General features: G+C 48.0%; 1 protein-coding gene across 2 annotated transcripts in view; it reads left to right on the top strand.

Moving 5' to 3' along the window:
- The first annotated feature begins 25 nt into the window (after window positions 1-25).
- Window positions 26-18,092, top strand: part of ACOX1 (acyl-CoA oxidase 1) — a 29,676-nt gene continuing 11,609 nt past the window's right edge. The window contains exons 1-4 of one of the 2 annotated variants that reach the window (XM_049770778.1): window positions 26-160; window positions 362-521; window positions 15,675-15,835; window positions 17,875-17,982. In XM_049770778.1, coding sequence (XP_049626735.1) covers window positions 52-160; window positions 362-521; window positions 15,675-15,835; window positions 17,875-17,982 — 538 coding nt within the window. In that variant the 5' untranslated portion in view covers window positions 26-51. Of the gene's footprint in view, window positions 161-361; window positions 522-10,179; window positions 10,341-15,674; window positions 15,836-17,874; window positions 17,983-18,092 lie in introns of both variants that reach the window. The other variant, XM_049770773.1, reaches the window with a different exon arrangement.

Genomic DNA, 18,092 nt, shown 5'->3' with positions numbered 1-18,092 from the left:
GTCGCTGTTGCTGCTGCCCCTGCCGCTGCCGTCGCCGTCGCAGCTGTCACCATGAACCCCGACCTGCGCCGCGAGCGGGACGCCGCCAGCTTCAACCCGGAGCTGCTCACGCATATGCTGGACAACGGCATCAGCAACACCCGGCGCCGCCGCGAGATCGGTGAGGCCGCCGGGGGTCGTCGGGCTCAGGGGGGGTCCCCAAGCCAAGAGCCCAGCGGGTGCGGATCGGCTGCGGGAGAGGCTTCAGGGGCGATCGGCTCCGGCTTGTGGGGGGAACCCCAAGACGAGTCTGAGCCACCCCCCGTCCGTGCCACCCTGAGTGTCTTCTCTTCTCTTCTCTTCTCTCCTCCCTCCCGTGCAGAGAACATGATTCTCAGCGACCCCGAATTCCACCACGAGAACTTGAACTTCCTCTCCCGCAGCCAACGCTACGAGGTGGCCCTGAAGAAGAGCGCCTACATGGTGAAGAAGATTAAGGAATTCGGCATCGGGGACCCCGAAGAGCTCATGTGGTTTAAGAGGTAGGTCGGTGCTACCCCTGCAGGCGAGAAGCAGCTGGTGCCAGAGGCCAGAGGTGGATGGAGGACACTTCCCCCTGTGGCCTGGACCTGATAGGGTGGACCTGGCCAGCTCTCTCTCTGGGGCATGTGTCATGGCCCACCCCACCCCCTCGGAAAATAACGTTGACCTTTGTGCTGGAAGACCAGGGCCCACATCTGTAGAATGAATGCCAAGCTGAGGGTTCTGCCCGCTGCCAGATTCTTGCTCAAGAATCCACCACATTCTGGCAGCGCCCGCGTGTTTTCATCTCGAATAATTCCGGTGCCGAATGACTTTGCTTTCTTTGTCTAACTTGGAGCCTGCTGAATTTCAAATCCCGATCGGAAGGACATTTTTTGTTTGCTTGATTTTTTTTTTTTATTTGGTTTTTGGGCCACACCTGGCGGTGCTCAGGGGTTACTCCTGGCTGTCTGCTCAGAAATAGCTCCTGGCAGGCCCGGGGGACCATATGGGACACCGGGATTCGAACCAACCACCTTTGGTCCTGGATCGGCTGCTTGCAAGGCAAACGCTGCTGTGCTATCTCCGGGCCCATGCTTGATTTTTTTATTTTGGGCCACACCCAGGAGCTCTCAGGGGGTTACTCCTGGCTCTGCACTCAGAAATCATTTTCTGGCAGGTTTGGGAACCATATGGAGTGCCAGGATCGAGCCCAAGTGGGCCTCGAGGCTAATGCCCTACCAGCTGTGCTATGGCTCTGGTCTCTTTTTTTATTTATTTTTAAGTTGCAAGATCAAACAGTTTTGATTTTATCCAGTCACTATCCAGTATGGATGTGGAAATTGTGTTGATTTTTCGCTTTGGGCCATAATCTTCGAGATGTTCAGGGCTCACTTCTAGGTCTGCACAGGGTTCACTCCTGGCAAAGCTTGAGTACTATGTAAGGTGCCAGGAATTGGCTGCTTGCAAGGCAAGTACCTTCTCAGCTGTGCTATCTTTCTGGTTCTGGATGTTGAATGTATTTATATGGGCTTGAGGACAGACCCAATCATGTTCAGGAGTTATTCCTGGCTCTGCTCTCAGGGATCATTCTCGAGTGGTGGGCTCAGGGAACTATATAGAGATGTCAGGGATCAAAGTTGGATTGGCTGGATGCAAAGCAAATACTGCCTTAACCACCAAACCATTTCTTTTTCTTTTTCTTTTTTTTTGGTTTTTGGGCCACTCCTGGCAGCACACAGGGGCTACTTCTGGCTCTATGCTCAAAAATCACCCCTGGCAGGTACAGGGGACCCTATGGGATGCCGGGATTTGAACCACCGTCCTTCTGCATGAAAGGCAAACGCCTTACCTCCATGCTCTCTCCTGCCCCAACCACCAAACCATTTCTTTTTTTTTCTTTCTTTTTTTTTTTTTTTTTTTTTTTGGGCCACACCCGGCGGTGCTCAGGGGTTACTCCTGACTGTCTGCTCAGAAATAACTCCTGGCAGGCACAGGGGACCATATGGGACACCGGGATTGGAACCAACCACCTTTGGTCCTGGATCGGCTGCTTGCGAGGCAAACGCCACTGTGCTATCTCTCTGGGCCCCCACCAAACCATTTCTACAGTCTTTCTTTTCTTTCCTTTTTGCTTATCAGTTTACTTTTTTTTTTTTTAACTTTTTTTTTTTTTTAACTTCTTGGGCCATACCTGGCGGCTCTTGGGTTACTCCTGGTTCTGCGCTCAAAATCACTCCTTGCAGGCTTGGGGGACCATATGGAATGATGGGATTGAACTCTGATCCATCCTGGTCATCCAGATGCAAGGCAAACTGCTGTGCTATCACTCTGGCTCTGTTTGTTTTTTAGTTTGGGGGCCACACCTGGCAGTGCTCAGAGGTCAGTCCTGCAATCAGGGCTCAGGGAATCAATCACATGTGGTGCCAGGGATCAACCCAAGTCAGCTTTATCTTCTGACCTATGTTTTTTTTCTTTTTTGTTTTATTGGGCCAGACCTGGCAGTGCTCAGGGATTACTCTTGGAGGCACACAGGGGACCTAATGGGTTGCTGAGGATCAAACCCAGGTTGGCTGTGTACAAGGCAAACTCTATGCTGTACTGTTTGTTTGGCCCCCCCTGGGGTGCAATTTTATTTTTGTTTATTTTCTGGTTTTGGTTTCATTTTGGAGCCATACCCAGTGATACTCAGAGCTTACTCCTGGTTCTGCATTCTGGAATCACTCCTGGTATGATTCAGGAGACAGTTTGAGATGCCAAGGGTTGAACCTGGTTTGGCTGCTTGCTAGGCAAACACACTCTTTGCTTTGTTGTCTTTTTAGCCCTTTATATTTATTTAATGAATTTCTGGCTTTTATCTATGTACACTGTATTGCTCATTTGCACTCAGTGAACCCTTCCTCTAACAAAGCAATTTTTTTTTGTTATTGGGCCACACCCAGCAGCATTCATGGGTTACTCCTGGCTCTTTGCTCAGAAATCGCTCCTGGCTGGCTGGGAGACCACATAGGATGCTGGGAATCGAACCCGGGTCTGTCCCGGGTCAGCCGATTGCAAGGCAAACACCTTACCGCTATGCTATCTCTTCAGCCCTTAACAAAGCATTTTTTTTTTTAATTTCTTTTTCTCTTATTTCTTTCCCAGCTGTGCTGGGATCTAATCCAGGCCTTGTGCTTGCAAAGCTTGTGCACTAGAGATGGTGCCCTGCCCACAAGAGTACATCTTCCACATCTCATTGGTTCCAGTGTGTTTCCCCATTTCACCTGTCTTTGGTGGGGCCACAATAGGCAATGCTCAGGAGTTACTCCTGGCAGTCTCGAGGAGACAAAATGGAATGCTGGGTATTGATTCCAGTCAGCCCCCTTCGAGGCATGTGCCCTACTCGCTGTCTTAGTTCTCTGGCCACTTCTTTTTTTTTGTACTTTTAAAATTTTTTAGAAGGACTCCAATATATAATCAGTAATGAAGTGTGTATTCCAAAATCAAGGAAAAAGGTTGCAGCTTTTATTTTTTTATTTTAATTTTATTTTTATTTTTATTTTGGTTTTTGGGTCACACCCGGCTGTGCTCAGGGATTACTCCTGGCTTTGTGCTCAGAAATCGCTCCTGGTAGCCTCGGGGGACCATATGGAATGCCGGGATTCAAACCTCCATCCTTCTGCATGCAAGGCAAACATCTTACCTCTGTGCTATCTCTCCGGACCCTTTTTTTAGTTTTTTTGTTTGTTTGTGTTTTTTTTTGTTTTTTTTTTTAAGGTTGCAGCTTTTAAATTTAGTCGTTTAATTGTTACATTGAGTTTTGGGCTGACCTGGTAAATGCCAAGAATTCAGTTCACTTGGGGCCCTGAAGTCCTCCAAAGAACTCCTTTCTATCTTAGTTACAAAATTAACAATGTCTTTGGAAGCCAGATCAGAGTACCACTAAGGTAAAACTTGGGCCAGAGTGATAGCACAGTGGGAAGGGCATTTGCCTTGTATGCAGCTGACCCGGGTTTGATCATTGGCATCACATAGGGCCCCCTGAGCCTGTCAGGAGTGATTTCTGAGCACAGAGCCAGGAGGAAGCCAGTTGCTGCTGGGTGTGCCCTCCCTCAAAAAAAAAGAAAAGTATAACTCATGGGAATAGTATAGCAGGTAGGGCACTTGCCCTGCACTTTGCCAATTCAGGTTCAATCCCCAGCACCCTGAGCCTGCCAGAAATGATCCCTGAGTCTCTGAATGCAGAGCCAGGAGTAAGCCCTGAGCACTCTTAGGTGTGTCCCAAAAAAAAACAAAACCAAAAAAACTTGTGGGGTGGCAAGGTAAGGTACTTGGCCTTGAAAATGACTGACCCAGTTTCCCAACATCACCTAGGTTCCCCTGAGCCCTCCCAGGTTAGATCCCTGAATGCAGAGCCAGAAGTTAGCCCTGAGCACCACAGGGTATGGTCCCCTCCCCCCCAAAAATTAGAATTAGTATGATTTTGTTTTTTAAAATGGTTTGAAGTGACTGGGGAGATAGTTCAGTGGGTAGGACGCTTGCCTTGCACATGGCCGATCTAGTTTCAATCCCTGGCACCCCATATGGTCCCCAGAGTCTTGTCAGGAGTAACCTATGAGCACTACCAGGTGGGACCCTAAAATGAAAAGGAATGCTTGCTTAGTACTTGTGAGGCTCATGGTTATATTCCCGTCACTACAGGGGTCTCCATGGCCCATAAAGCTGAGCTAGTAAATAAATGGCTGCTGCATTGTGTTTGAGCTGGAGAGATTCTAGAATCTTCCCGACCACCCTTTCCTCTGTGGGTAAAGTCACAGTGAAGCAGAACAGAACCCTTTGTGTAGGTTAAAGGTCAGCCGACTGCACCACTTAGCATAGTATTATATTTTCACGGTAGACACCTTGCTCCCTGGGAAATACAAAGTCTAGTCTTGAACACAATTCTGACGGGCAGTGTGGCAGAAACTTGACTCTAGACAAGGGGATTGGAAGTCAGTCGACACAGTGCCATCAGCTGTGTCACACCCTGTAACTCATGCCTGTGTTTTGTCACTATGCAAAAGTGCTTCCAGTGCCCTCTGACGCACCATCTGTTGTGAAAGGCCTTGGATTTCTTAGGTGCTCTAGTTCTTGGGCTGGAAGTGTGCAAACAGGAAGGCAGAACTAATGGAAGTGGCATTCCCTCTCTGGTAATGTGTAGACGCAATGGTCCTCAAACTACGGCCTGCGGGCTACATATTGTATTTATTCCCATTTTGTTTCTTCACTTCTAAATAAGATATATGCAGTGTGCATAGAAATTTGTTCATAATTTTTGTTTTTACTATAATCTGGCCCTTCAACAGTCTGAAGGACAGTGAACTGGCCCCGTTTAAAAAGTTTGAGGACCCCTGGCATTGACCAGTCTCCTATCAGTCTCTTCTGATAAAGTACACTAGTATTTGGACGTTTGCTGATTAAACCCTTGTTTATTTTTGGGCCATCTCCTGTGGTGCCCAAGGCTTATTCCTTCTAGCAGGTTCAGGGGACCATATGGCTGCTGGGGATCAAACCCAGAATAGCTACATACACATACAAAGCAAGTTCCTTACACTCTGTTCTATAGTTGCCTCCTGCTTTTTTGTTTTTGTTTTTGTTTTTTTTTTTTTTGTTTTTTTTTGGTTTTTGGGTCACACCCGGCGGTGCTCAGGTGTTACTCCTGGCTGTCTGCTCAGAAATAGCTCCTGGCAGGCACAGGGGACCATGTGGGACACCAGGATTCAAACCAATAATCACCTTTGGTCCTGGATCGGCTGCTTGCAAGGCAAACGCCGCTGTGCTATCTCTCCGGGCCCAACCTCCTGCTTTTTAAAAGCTTGTTCTTTTTCTGTTTTGGGGCTACACCTGGCAATGCTCAGTGTTTACTCCTGGCTCTGCTCAGGGAATCACTTTTGACAGGCTTGGGAAACAATATATGATGCTGGGGATCAAACTGGGGTTGGTTGGCCAAATGTAAAGGAAGTCCCTTAATCTCTGAACTGTCTCTCTGACCCCTAGGTTTTTTGCTTATATTAACTTCCAAATGACTCTAAAATATGAATTTAAGGCTAGAAGTATTTGATAGTTTTTATTTGTGCCAAGTTTTTCTTTTTTTTCTAGAATTAACTTTTTTTTATGTCAATAGCATCTTTTTACAAACCAAAAATAGCTTTACTGTGCTCTTCACCTTCCTGTATTAGCATTTATTTATTTATTTATTTATTTTGATTTTTGGGCCACACCCGTGGTGCTCAGGGGTTACTCCTGGCTGTCTGCTCAGAAATAGCTCCTGGCAGGCACGGGGGACCATATGGGATGCCAGGATTCAAACCAATGACATTCTGCATGAAAGGCAAACGCCTTTCCTCCATGCTATCTCTCCGGCCCCTAATCAGAATTTTTTTTTTTTTTTTTTGGTTTTTGGTTTTTGGGCCACACCCGGCGGTGCTCAGGGGTTACTCCTGGCTGTCTGCTCAGAAATAGCTCCTGGCAGGCACGGGGGACCCTATGGGACACCGGGATTTGAACCAACCACCTTTGGTCCTGGATTGGCTGCTTGCAAGGCAAACGCCACTGTGCTATCTCTCCGGGCCCCTGTATTAGCATTTAAGTCTCTGCTTCTGGGCCAGAGCCATAGTACAGTAGGGATTGTGTTTGCCTTGCATGCAGCCAACTTGGGTTTAATCCCTGGCATCCCTTAGGGTCCCCCAAGCCTGAGCGCAGAGCCAGGAGTAACCCCTGTATGCTGCTGGGTGTACCCCACACCAAATCCCTCCTTCTGTGGTTCAGAAATTCTCCTGTAGTCCTTTCTTCCATTTAAATGGATGGGGCTGCCTGGTGTTTGAGAAGAGGGTCCTCACATTCATCCAATGAAGCATCCCCCTTTCAGATAGGCAGGCAGGCCTTGTCAGGAGTAGGAAGCCCAGGGAAGTTGTCTGGGTGCTTAATTAACTCACTCCTCCTGCTCCCGTCCTTTCTTCCCTTTCCTTTTATCTAGTTTAAATTCACGTTTGATACAGAATATTGAGGTTATAAAGTTTTTTCTTTTCTTTTTTTTTTTTTCTTTTTTTTTTTTTTTTTTTTTTTTTGGTTTTTGGGCCACACCCGGTAACGCTCAGGGGTTACTCCTGGCTATGTGCTCAGAAGTTGCTCCTGGCTTGGGGGACCATATGGGACACCGGGGGATGGAACCGCGGTCCGTCCAAGGCTAGTGCAGGCAAGGCAGGCACCTTACCTTTAGCGCCACCGCCCGGCCCCTAAAGTTTTTTCTATATTGACTGTTCTATGGATGTTTGTCTGTCCCAGCCTCTCCCTCTCCCCTCTTCTATTCTCCTGTCCCCTTTCCTCCCCTTCTTGTTTTTTTCCTTTCCTTCCCATTTCTTTTTTTGTTTTTATTTGGTGGAGGTCCACACCCAGCTGTGCTCAGGGCTACTCCTGGCTCTGCTCTTAGAAATCGTTCCTGGCAGGCTCAGGGAACCATATGGGAATTGAACCCGGGTTGGCTACATGCAAGGCAAATGCTCTACTACTATGCTATCTCTCTAGCCCCCCCCCACTTTTTTTTTTCCTTTTCTTTTCTGGTTTTGGGGCCACTTTCAGAGCTGAGGACTTAGAGTCACTCCTGTTGATGCTCAGGTTTTCAACTGGGCTCAGCTCACACAAGACAGCACCTTACTGTACTCTCTCTGGCTCCAAATCTTGTCCTCTCAATTTATGCCTGAATCAGCAGCGAGGAAAAGTTTACCTTGGTTCCTAGAACAGCGTCTGTGGGTTGAGCATAGTCAGTCACCTTGGTGGAATCTGGAATCATGACCCCAGGGTCAAGAGAGGAGCTGGGGCCAGAGAAGATAGTGGGGACTGCACTTGCCTTGCACGAGGCCAACCTAGGCTTGATCCCCAGCACTACATGTAGTTGGTTCCCCAGCTTGTATGCAGAGATAGATGTAATCTCTGAGCATAACTGGATGTGGTACAAAAATAAAAGAAACACAAAGAATGTAGCTTAGCGTAGAGCACTTGCTTTGTGTGTGTAAGACACTGGGTTCATTCCCTGGCTGCAAACTGAAAAAAGAGAGTGGACATCTCTGACAAGGCAGATCTTTCAGTGTATTACTAATACCTCAGTGAGTTACAGAGAGAGATTGATTCTAAATGGATTATGATTTGTGTAAGAAAGGAAGATGGACTGATTTGTGTAGTCAGGAGGACAATAAGATATGTTGTCTTCATTATTGTTCTCTTTATTTTTTTTCCCTGCTTTTTGGATCATACCCTGTAATGCTCAGAGGTTACTCTTGGCTGTGCACTCAGAAATCTCTCCTGGCAGGCTCGGTGGCTAATATAGGATGCCCAGAATTGAATCGGGGTTTATCCTGTGTTGGCTGCATGCAAGGCAAACACCCTACCACTGTGCTATTCTCTGACCCAAGAGGTTTTTGGTTTTTTGGTCACACCCGTGACACTCAGGGGTTACTCCTGGCTATACCCTCAGAAATTGCTCCTGGCTGGGGGACCATATGGGACGCTGGGGGATCAAACTGCCGTTCGCCCTAGGCTAGTGCATGCAAGGCAGATGCCTTACCACTTGTACCACTGCTCCGGCCCCAAGAGTATTTTTAAGAGGTTTTTTTTTTTTTTTTTTTTGGGGGGGTCGCACATCCCGCGATGTTCAGGGGCTACTACTGGCTCTACGCTCAGAAATTGCTCCTGGCAGGCTCAGGGAACCATATGGGATGCCGGGATTCAAACCACCGTTCTTCTGCATGCACGGCAAACACTCTACCTTCATGCTATCTCTCCAGCCTCTATTTTTAATGAGTTTGTTTTTTTTTTTTTTTGGTTTTTGGGCCACACCCAGAGGTGCTCAGTGGTTACTCCTGGCTGTCTACTCAGAAATAGCTCCTGGCAGGCACGGGGGACCATATGGGACACCGGGATTCGAACCAACGACCTTAGGTCCTGGATCGGCTGATTGCAGGGCAAACACCGCTGTGCTATCTCTCCGGGCCCTTTAATGAGTTTTTATTAACAATTTCTTCCAGTAAGATGTGAGGTTTCTGGGGCTGGCATGTGGCGCCAGAGGTAAGATGTCTGCCTTGCCAGCGCTAGCCTAGGACGGACCTCGGTTCGATCCCCTGGTGTCCCATATGTTCCCGCGCATAGCCAGGAGTAACCCCTGAGCATCATCGGGTGTGGCCAAAAAAAAAATAAATAAATAAAGATGTGAGGTTTCAAACCATTGATTTTTTTTTTTTTAATTTTGTTTTGGGACCACACTTGGCAATGCTCAGGGGTTACTTCTGCTTCTGTACTCAGGATTTACTTTTGGTAGTACTCAGGGAACCATATGGGATGCTGGGGATTAATCCCAGGTTGGCCATGTGCCTTACCCATTAGACTACCTCTCTGTTCCCTTTATTTTTTGGTTTTTTGGCCATACCCGGTGACGCTCAGGGGTTACTCCCGGCTGTGCGTTCAGAAATGGCTCCTGGCTTGGGGGACCATATGGGACGCCAGGGGATCAAACTGCGGCCTGTCCTAGGCTAGTACGTGCAAGGCAGATGAACCGCTCTGGCCCCCCCCTTTATTGATTTTTGGGGGGGTGTGTGGGAGAGCCACACACTATGGCACTTGGGTTACTCCTGACAGGCTCAGGGGACCATATAGGATGCTGAGAATTGAATCTTGGTCAGCTACATTTAAGGCAAATTTGATTTCTAAAGAAAAGACGTAAAACTTGCAATTGAAGCAAACACAGTCCAAAAAATTCATTCAATCCTGACTGTGCTGTGACTCAGTGACAGAACACATACCTCTCTCGCTGTGAGGCCTGGCAACACAAATAATCATAACAGCTTTTGGGGGAAATTTTTTTAAACAATTTCAGCAAAAAATATCATCAACAAAAAAGGGGGTTTGAAGACATCAAATAATAGGTGGGATTTGCTTCCTGAATCTTGTATAGATTGAAGAAAAATAGGGATTTGAAATGGCTAAAGGAGAATGAGATACCGTAGTGTCCGCCCCAGGCCTTTCGGGGTTCCAGCAGCTCGGGTCCATTTCTGAGGACTCTGGTTCTGGTGTTCCACTCCTCCATCCTGCACTCCACACTGAGTGGTGGGGTGGGTGGCAGGATGTACTCTGCAGAGTAAGGCTGAGATTTCTTTCTCTTCTTTCCTGTAGACTATGTTTGAGCAATTTTGCGGAACCTGTGGGCCTCAATTTCTCCATGTTTATTCCTACCCTGGAGAATCTGGGCACCACAGCTCAGCAGGAGAAATGGCTGCCTCCGGCCGAGGAACTCGCTGTAGTTGGCACCTACGCCCAGACCGAATTGGGCCACGGTTAGTCTTCGTTTGAGGGTCCCTGGGTCCCCTGCCTTGGGACTAAGGGACTAAAGCATTTAACTTTAGGTGTTTGGTTTACACACACGATTTTGTTTCTTTGTCGGTGCATGATTAATAAACTTCCCTTTCTCATAGGCCAGTTTCCTGCCAGCTGGCCCAGGTTTCTTCCTGACACATTTCGACACTGCTGTTTCTTGTTTCCCACTGTTCTCTTCATAATGTTTGAGTAGGGTTTGAGTCTTGTGGGGAATCTAACAAAAGTACCCCCAAGTCTGATGTCTTGTTTGTTCACGAATTTGTGGGAAATTCTCGTGAATATTAAAGACTTGGCAACTTCTAGGCGATACTTCTCTATGCTGATGATTTTAAGTGTGTGGGTTTCCATCGGGCCCTTGGGTCGGAGCATTTACTATCGGGGCTTTTAGGCAGGGTGATGATAAGGGACAAAGGTGATGATTCTCCTCACTTGACACTTGACCACATGAGTCCTAAAAAGGTCCTTTCAAGGAGTTCTGTTTTCAGTTGTTCAGTGGATTTGTTTTCCCAGACCATGCCATTGTTGGGGCTGAGCTGGTGATTGTCAAGATTGATTCATTGTGCAAATCAGGGCAAGTGGAGAAAGAGGGATGGGTGTGTGTGTGAACATGGGGAAACAAGCATCCCTGTGGCTCTGTGACTTGGTTCCAGAGAAGGTTGCAACCGTGATCCCTGCCTACTAGTGCACTCAGTGTCCATGTGGTGGCCCTCCCATCCCTCTCTGCTTATCTCTATGAAAATGTTTGAGGACAGATGGGGGAAGAGGGTCCTGGGGATCGGTCTTTGGGAAGGAGGAAAACCTCCTACAGGCTTCTTATCTCCAAGGGGGTCAGTGGTGGTTTGGACAGTAGCTTAGGAAGAGGTAAAGAAAAAGAAAAAGAAGAAAAGTTTTTCCAATCAGTCAGCTTTGTGGTAGAGATTTTTTTTTTTTTGGTTTTTGGGTCACACCCGGCAGCGCTCAGGGGTTACTCCTGGCAGGCTCAGGGGATCATGTGGGATGCCGAGATTCGAACCACTGTCCTTGTGCATGCAAGGCAAACACCCTACCTCCACGCTATATCTCCGGTCCTGTGGTAGTGAATTTGGAGCTGGGGCCATGACCAGCGGTACTTTGGGTCCCATGGTGCCAGGTCCAAGGCTCCTGCCTGAAGCTTGTCCCCCAGCCGTTTGACCGCTTCCCACTTCTTTTACTTCAGGATTCATCGAATTCAACATAATCGTGTATTCGTAGCAGAGGGAGGATATGAACGATATGGGTCAGATGAAGGATGGAAACTGCTCAGTCCGAATGGGCCTCCCTTGTCGGTTTGATCCTGCCTATGTACAGTGCTTTGTCATGGTGGTTTTTTGAGAAGTTGGTAGTTCAGCAGTGATTTTGGGACCAGAGCAATCCATTATGAGTGATTATCCAGAGTGGTCCATTATGGTGGTTATCCACCAGAGGGTCCAGTAACTCACCATCATTAGGGTCTTTTGGGTTCCTGGATCCCTGTTCGGGCACCAGTTGTAAATGAAGCTGGTAATGAATGTCAGGTTCTAAGACATAGAAGTCACTGGTGAGGTCACAAAGTCGCTGGTTGTAGCAGTCACTGGTGAGGTTGGATCTCAAGCGAGTAGAGCACTCACAGAGAAGCATCCACCAGCCGCTTCAGGAGAGTAACTTCGTTTGCTGTAGGTGGGCAATGGATACTTATATTAGGGGAGAGTAAGGTATGACTTCCGTGTTAGCCAGCCGGTAGCATGTGAGAGAGGATTACAACAGGGTTGTGCTTCTGGGTTTGGGGAAGACAGGGTATGGGGTTAAGGAAAGCCGGTGTGTGATCTGGGTGTTAAAACTGGTTGTGTGCTTAAGGTGATTAGCTATAGGGCCCTTGCTCTGCGAGTGGCCAATCTGAGTTGAATCCCCGGCGCACCCTGAGCCATACCAGGAGTGAGCCTTGAGCACTGTGTGTGGCTCTGTGGTGTTTGCCACTTCGGACAGTTAACGTTTTATCATATAGAGGAAGCAGCAGCTCGGCCTGGTTATCTCACCCATTTGCCCATCTGCTATGCTATTGTATTTTATAAACGTCTCTCAATTTGTTTTTTGTTGTTGTTGTTGTTGTTTTTGGGCCACACCTGGTGGTGCTGAGAAGTTACTCCTGCCAGGCTCGAAGGGCCATGTAGGATGCCGGGGATTGAACCTGAGTCGGCCACATGCAAGGCAAACACCCTCCCCACTGTGCTATCGCTCTGGCCCTATTTGATAATGAATAAAAATGAAATGGCTTTTTCCCCTACATAAGCTATAGCTTTTCTAATCTTAATCATCTATTGTATTTTGCTGTTGATTTCCTAGGATTATAACCACATAGATAAATTTTGATTTCTTTCTCTCATAATCTTTTTAACCGAATTATTTTGTCTTCAATCTTGGCTTCTAGACTTCCATCTACGTGTGGAAGGATTGTCCACTAAGCCATCTGTCTTGGTTGTGGTTTAGAAAGAACTGTAGCTAGTGCCTCACCAAGTGAATGCTGCTGTTCGATAGTGTTTTCAGTTTTATTTTGTTTTGTTTCGTTTTGGGCCATACCCAGCTATGCTCATGAGTTATTCCTGGCCCTGTGATCATGAATTACTCTTAGCGGTGCCCTGGAGAACATAAGGGGCACTAGAGATTGAACCCAGGTCTGCAGCTTGTGAGGCAAGTGCCTTCCTTATCTCCTGTAGTCTCTCTCCAGCCCCCAGGTAGTTTGAAAATAAATTATTTAAGGTAAGACCAAAGCAGCTGTTTGCATCAGAGTAAATGCTCCAGAGGGCCTTTAATCCTGCTCTAAATCATCTCCACTCCTGGATAAGCCTAGTCTTAGGACTGAAAGACCTTTTCTCCAAGGACATTCTGTAGTTTCCAAAGTGTTTCTGGCTGCAGGCATGTTCTCCCTGCCCTCCGTCCTGTGCACAGCAGGCCAGCCAACACTTGCCCTTTTAGGGCCTGCTGGGGTTGCAGGCTCTCTCTGGGCCCAGCGATACCAGGTCACCTTGCTGCACAGGTAGAGGCTGTGTTGAGGCTGGCCCAACCAGTTTCCACCCAGAATTATTAGCCCCTCAGCCCCTGCTTTTTCAAGAAAGGATGTGCCCGCTTGTGAGTGCTGGGACTTTCACCCCCTGAGATAAATGATTTCCCCAGAAATCCCTTCACTGTTTCCGAAGGGCCAGAGATTCCTAGGGAGCTGTTAGTTGATTGGCTTCTGTTCTCCCAGCTTCTGGCAATGGTGACATCTCAGCATTCTTCCTGGAGTACATTTTGACTGGCTTGTTTTCTTTTTCCTTTTTTTTGGTGGGGTGAGGGAGGGTTAGGTGCCAGGGATCAAACACTGGTCTGCCATGTGCACGAGTGTCCAACCAGACCAGAGAGTTCAGTGGGCCGAGCACATACTTTGCCTGGGCTCAAGCCCTGCACCTTGGTCCTTTGAGTCCCACTGAAAGTGATACCTCGGGCCCGGAGAGATAGCACAGCGGCGTTTGCCTTGCAAGCAGCCGATCCAGGACCAAAGGTGGTTGGTTCAAATCCCGGTGTCCCATATGGTCCCCCGTGCCTGCCAGGAGCTATTTCTGAGCAGACAGCCAGGAGTAACCCCTGAGCAATGCCGGGTGTGGCCTAAAAAAAAAAAATAAAGAAAGTGATACCTCAAGTAGAGCGGGGAAGTAGCTCCCAGACACTACTGGATGTTGCCCCCAAGTCATGTCAAATCATCCAGAAATGGTTTCGGGGCTATCCACAGTAGTTCTTGAGGATACATTCACTCTGTGCTTAGGGGGTCATGCCCAGTTGGGGAAACCAGGGGACCGAGAGTGGTAGTGATTGAACTTGGGCTTCTGTGTGTGAAGCTTATGCTAAGTCCATGGGACTGTTTTTGTGCACATTTTAGAGGTGCCAAAGCATATGCTACCTACATGCCCACTACCCCTTAAAATCCTATCTCTCAATTCCGTCTCTCCTGTGACACCAATGAGAAGCCCCCCCTTTCCCCTTCACCTCACATTCTCTACTAACCTTGAATCTTCAGCCTCATTCTGTTTTTGTCTCTTTGTTTGCTTTTTCCTTCTTCTTCTTTTTTTTTTTTTTTTTTTTTTTTTGTTACTTTTTGGGTTACACCTGGCAGTGCTTAGAGCTTAATTCTGACTCTGTGCTCAGGAACTACACCTGAGCAGCACAAGAGGGAACCGTATGGGATGCCTGGGCCCAAACTAGGTTGGTTGTGTGCAAGGCCAATGCCCTCTCTGCTGTGCTATCGCTCTGGCTCCTCGGCCTCCTCTCCGAGAAGACTAAGAATAGAAGAGTCTTCTTAGGAGCTGAGTTAAATGCAGTGTCAGTAACCTGGGTTAATTCGGAGGCAGAACTGGTCTCTGGTCAAAATAAATTCACAAGAAGTCTAAAGCACCAAAGCACCCTGTTTTGTTTTGTTTTGCTTTTGGGGCCACACCTGGTGGTATTCAGGACTTGCTGCTGGCCCTGCACTCGGAGATCACTCCTGGCAGGCTCAGGGGACTGATCAGATGGGATGCTGGGGATCGAACTGAGGTCGGCCACAAGGCAAGCACCCTACCTGCTGGACTATCGCTCCAATCTGGGAGTAGATTATTTAATAGAAAACCAAGATGTTGACTAAAATGTGTAATGAGTCTGATTGTAACCTGATTGCATGAACCTGTTAATTGTAACTGCTCTAATATACTAGAAATCCTGTTTTTTTAATCAAGAGATTATTGGGATGAAGAGAGCACAGTCCTTTTCTGTATGAGTTTGTGTGACTCGCACCAGGCTGGCTACTTGAGAGAGTGAGGCAGGAGGAGCACCTGGCAGCCTGCAGCATTTCTGAGGTGCTCCCACCTCCCCCGCCCCCAGTCCAGCACCGTAGCCTAAATTCTCCTTTCGGACCAGCCCCTTCAAAGTGTCCTATTGGTTTTGCTCCCATGGCAGTGAGGAGTCCTGCTCGCTAGACTTTGTGCCTTGCCTGTCTGGAGTTGAGATACGTAGCCAAGTCCTGCCACAGTTCTCCACTTGGCACCCGAGTACCCAAAGCGAAAGGCATCTTGCCAGCTTTGGGTAGCCCTGGTGCCTCACCCCCCCACCCCACCCCCACCCTGTGCACACTCATGATGAATACAGAAAAGGGACTGTGCTCTCATGGGGCCTTGCACCAGACCGAATCAAAACTTACAGTTTTTTCTTTCCTCATGCGCTCCCCCCACAATGCTGATTCTCTGACCCGATGACGCGTCTCTCAAATTCCCACCCTTGGTGTTTCCTCGAAGCTTTGTGCACCGAGGGCATCCCGAGGCCCTGGATCTTCACTTGGGCATGTTCCTACCTACCTTACTTCACCAGGCCACAGAAGAACAACAGAGTCGCTTCTTCATACCCGCCTGGAACTTGGAGATCATTGGCACCTATGCCCAGACGGAGATGGGCCATGGTAGGGCTTTTAGTCCCCACTGCCTGGAGCTGGGTTGAGGCGTGCCTGCCCTCTGCCAGCCGAGCATACGGCCTTCTGTCTGAAAGTTCGCCTTGTGCCGAGGGTAGGGTTCTCTGGGCAGGGGAAAGCGAGGGCGTGTTGCCAGAGATAACACCGGCTCATTTGTCCTGGGTGTCCAAAGGTAAAGGCTCTTGGTGTTAGTGCGAGTTCTCAGGGGCTGCAAAGCCTGTGTGTGCTACAGAGGTTCAGGGCCTGAATTCCTCCCTCACCGCTGTGAAAATCTTCCGCTGTTGATTCTTGAATGCACCCTCCTGCCTTTTCACACATGGCATGTGTGCCTTGAAGGGACCTGAGTGTCTGAAGGAATCAAAACTTCGCTGACCTTTTGTTAGTGTTTCTGTAAGTTCAGTCAAGTTGGACAGGAAAAATGAAGCAGAAAGTGCTTCTAAACTCAGGTGTTTGGCGCCCTGCCCCGTTCCCCCATGCCCTTCGTGGCCTTGCCAGGGCTGTCGGAGGTGTCTTTGGCCTCGCCTCTGAGTTGATGGTTTTGGCTCCTCTTTTACTCAGTCTTAGAACTGACTGGCCGCGTGAGTGTTTTCTTACTGGCTCCTATTGCTGGACAACTTGATCTTCTCTTGTGGCTGCTTTGGTGCTCAGCTTCTGTCTTGGTTGCCGGAGACCAAAGGTTTCAAAAGTTTGTTTCTTAAAAGCAGGGCTGGAGCCCAGTGGGGAGGGTGCTGCCTTGCACGCAGCCAACCTGGGTTCTATCCCTTACATCCGACCCCGCCAGGATTGATTTCTTGAGCACAGAGCCAGGAGTAACTCTTGAGCACTACCGGATGTGACCCCAAAAACCACAAAAACAAGAGCAAATGGTTGTTTGCAGCCGGATCTGATTTCAACTCCTGGAAAGGTTGTAGTTGTTCTGTTTTTCACCTTGAAAGTTTCAACTGGGGCCGGGAAGGTGGCGCTAGAGGTAGGTAAGGTGTTTGCCTTGCAAGCGCTAGCATAGGATGGACCGTGTTCGGTCCCCCCAAGCCAAGAGCGACTTCTGAGCTCATAGCCAGGAGTAACCCCTGAGTATCAAACGGGTGTGGCCCAAAAACCAAAAAAAAAAAAAAAGAAAAAAGAAAGTTTCAACTGTTCCCAGGTTTGAGTATTTAAGAAGATCTGGCATTATCAGAGCAGCTTGGCAAAAAGTTCTCAGCATTTGTTTCACTATTAGCGGGGGAGGAGACTGCCAAGAACACTGGGCTGGAAGCTGTTGATTCATTTGCAGTCGGTATTAAAAGACAGCTGGGTCCCTCTCCCAGCTTGCAATTGGAGCTGCCTCTCCTGCTGGCAAAAATGAACCAGCTAAAGCTGATCTAGCCTATCTGTTGGGACTGAGACTGAGCGAGGGACCAGCAGGCCATTCTAGCATAATTCTGAAAGAAATAAGACGGTTTACAGGAATTTCAGCTGGAGTCTCTTGGATTACCTTGTCTGGGCTTCGTTGGATGCAGATTCCAGAATGAGGAGTTGATGTGGCCAAGACAGCTCCTGTGTGCTGAATCTCGAAGACCCATAGCATAGAGGAGGGTTAGCAGCCTAGCTCACTTTCAGTGCCTTTCCTGTTCTGCAGTCTTGTTTGTGGAAAGGTATAGAGAGGCTGCCTAATGTTTTCTTTTGGTCGCTGTAAAGGAGAAGCCTGCTGACAGAGGTGTGCTGAAGTGAAATTAGAAATAACACCTTGGAATCTACTAGAACTCTCGGGTTTAAGTATAGGTGTTATGTCTTATTGTCTGTCTTTTGTAGCTTCTCTACACTTGATTCCTGGGCTTTCTCTTTGGTTTGATGTGGAATCGGCCAGACTTCAAAATTTATTCTGCCTGTTAAGCTCTCTCTGACTGACCCTACTTGTTTTTTGTTGTCTGTTGTTTTTGTTCTTTTTTTGTTTTTCCCTTTAAACTTTAAAGAGGTGGGCATGTGCTTTTTATCCTGCACCAGACCCTTTCTTCGTACATCTTCTCCGAAACTGATGTCATTTCTTTTTTTAGGAACCCATCTTCGGGGTCTAGAAACTACGGCCACTTATGACCCGAAGACCCAGGAGTTCATTCTCAACAGTCCTACCGTCACCTCCATCAAGTGGTGGCCAGGGGGCCGTACGTGAATTTTCCCTTCTCACCTGTTATATATTTGGATGATTTATTGCAATATTGTTGTTTAAGATGTAGATCTTATTTTATGAGGCTATTTGAAAGAGAAAAATATC

Source organism: Suncus etruscus, chromosome 1, assembly GCF_024139225.1.
Source record: "Suncus etruscus isolate mSunEtr1 chromosome 1, mSunEtr1.pri.cur, whole genome shotgun sequence".
Classification (NCBI taxonomy): Eukaryota; Metazoa; Chordata; class Mammalia; order Eulipotyphla; family Soricidae; genus Suncus; species Suncus etruscus.
The sequence above is the reverse complement of the archived record's forward strand: the minus strand, read 5'-3'. Positions and strand labels throughout refer to the sequence as shown.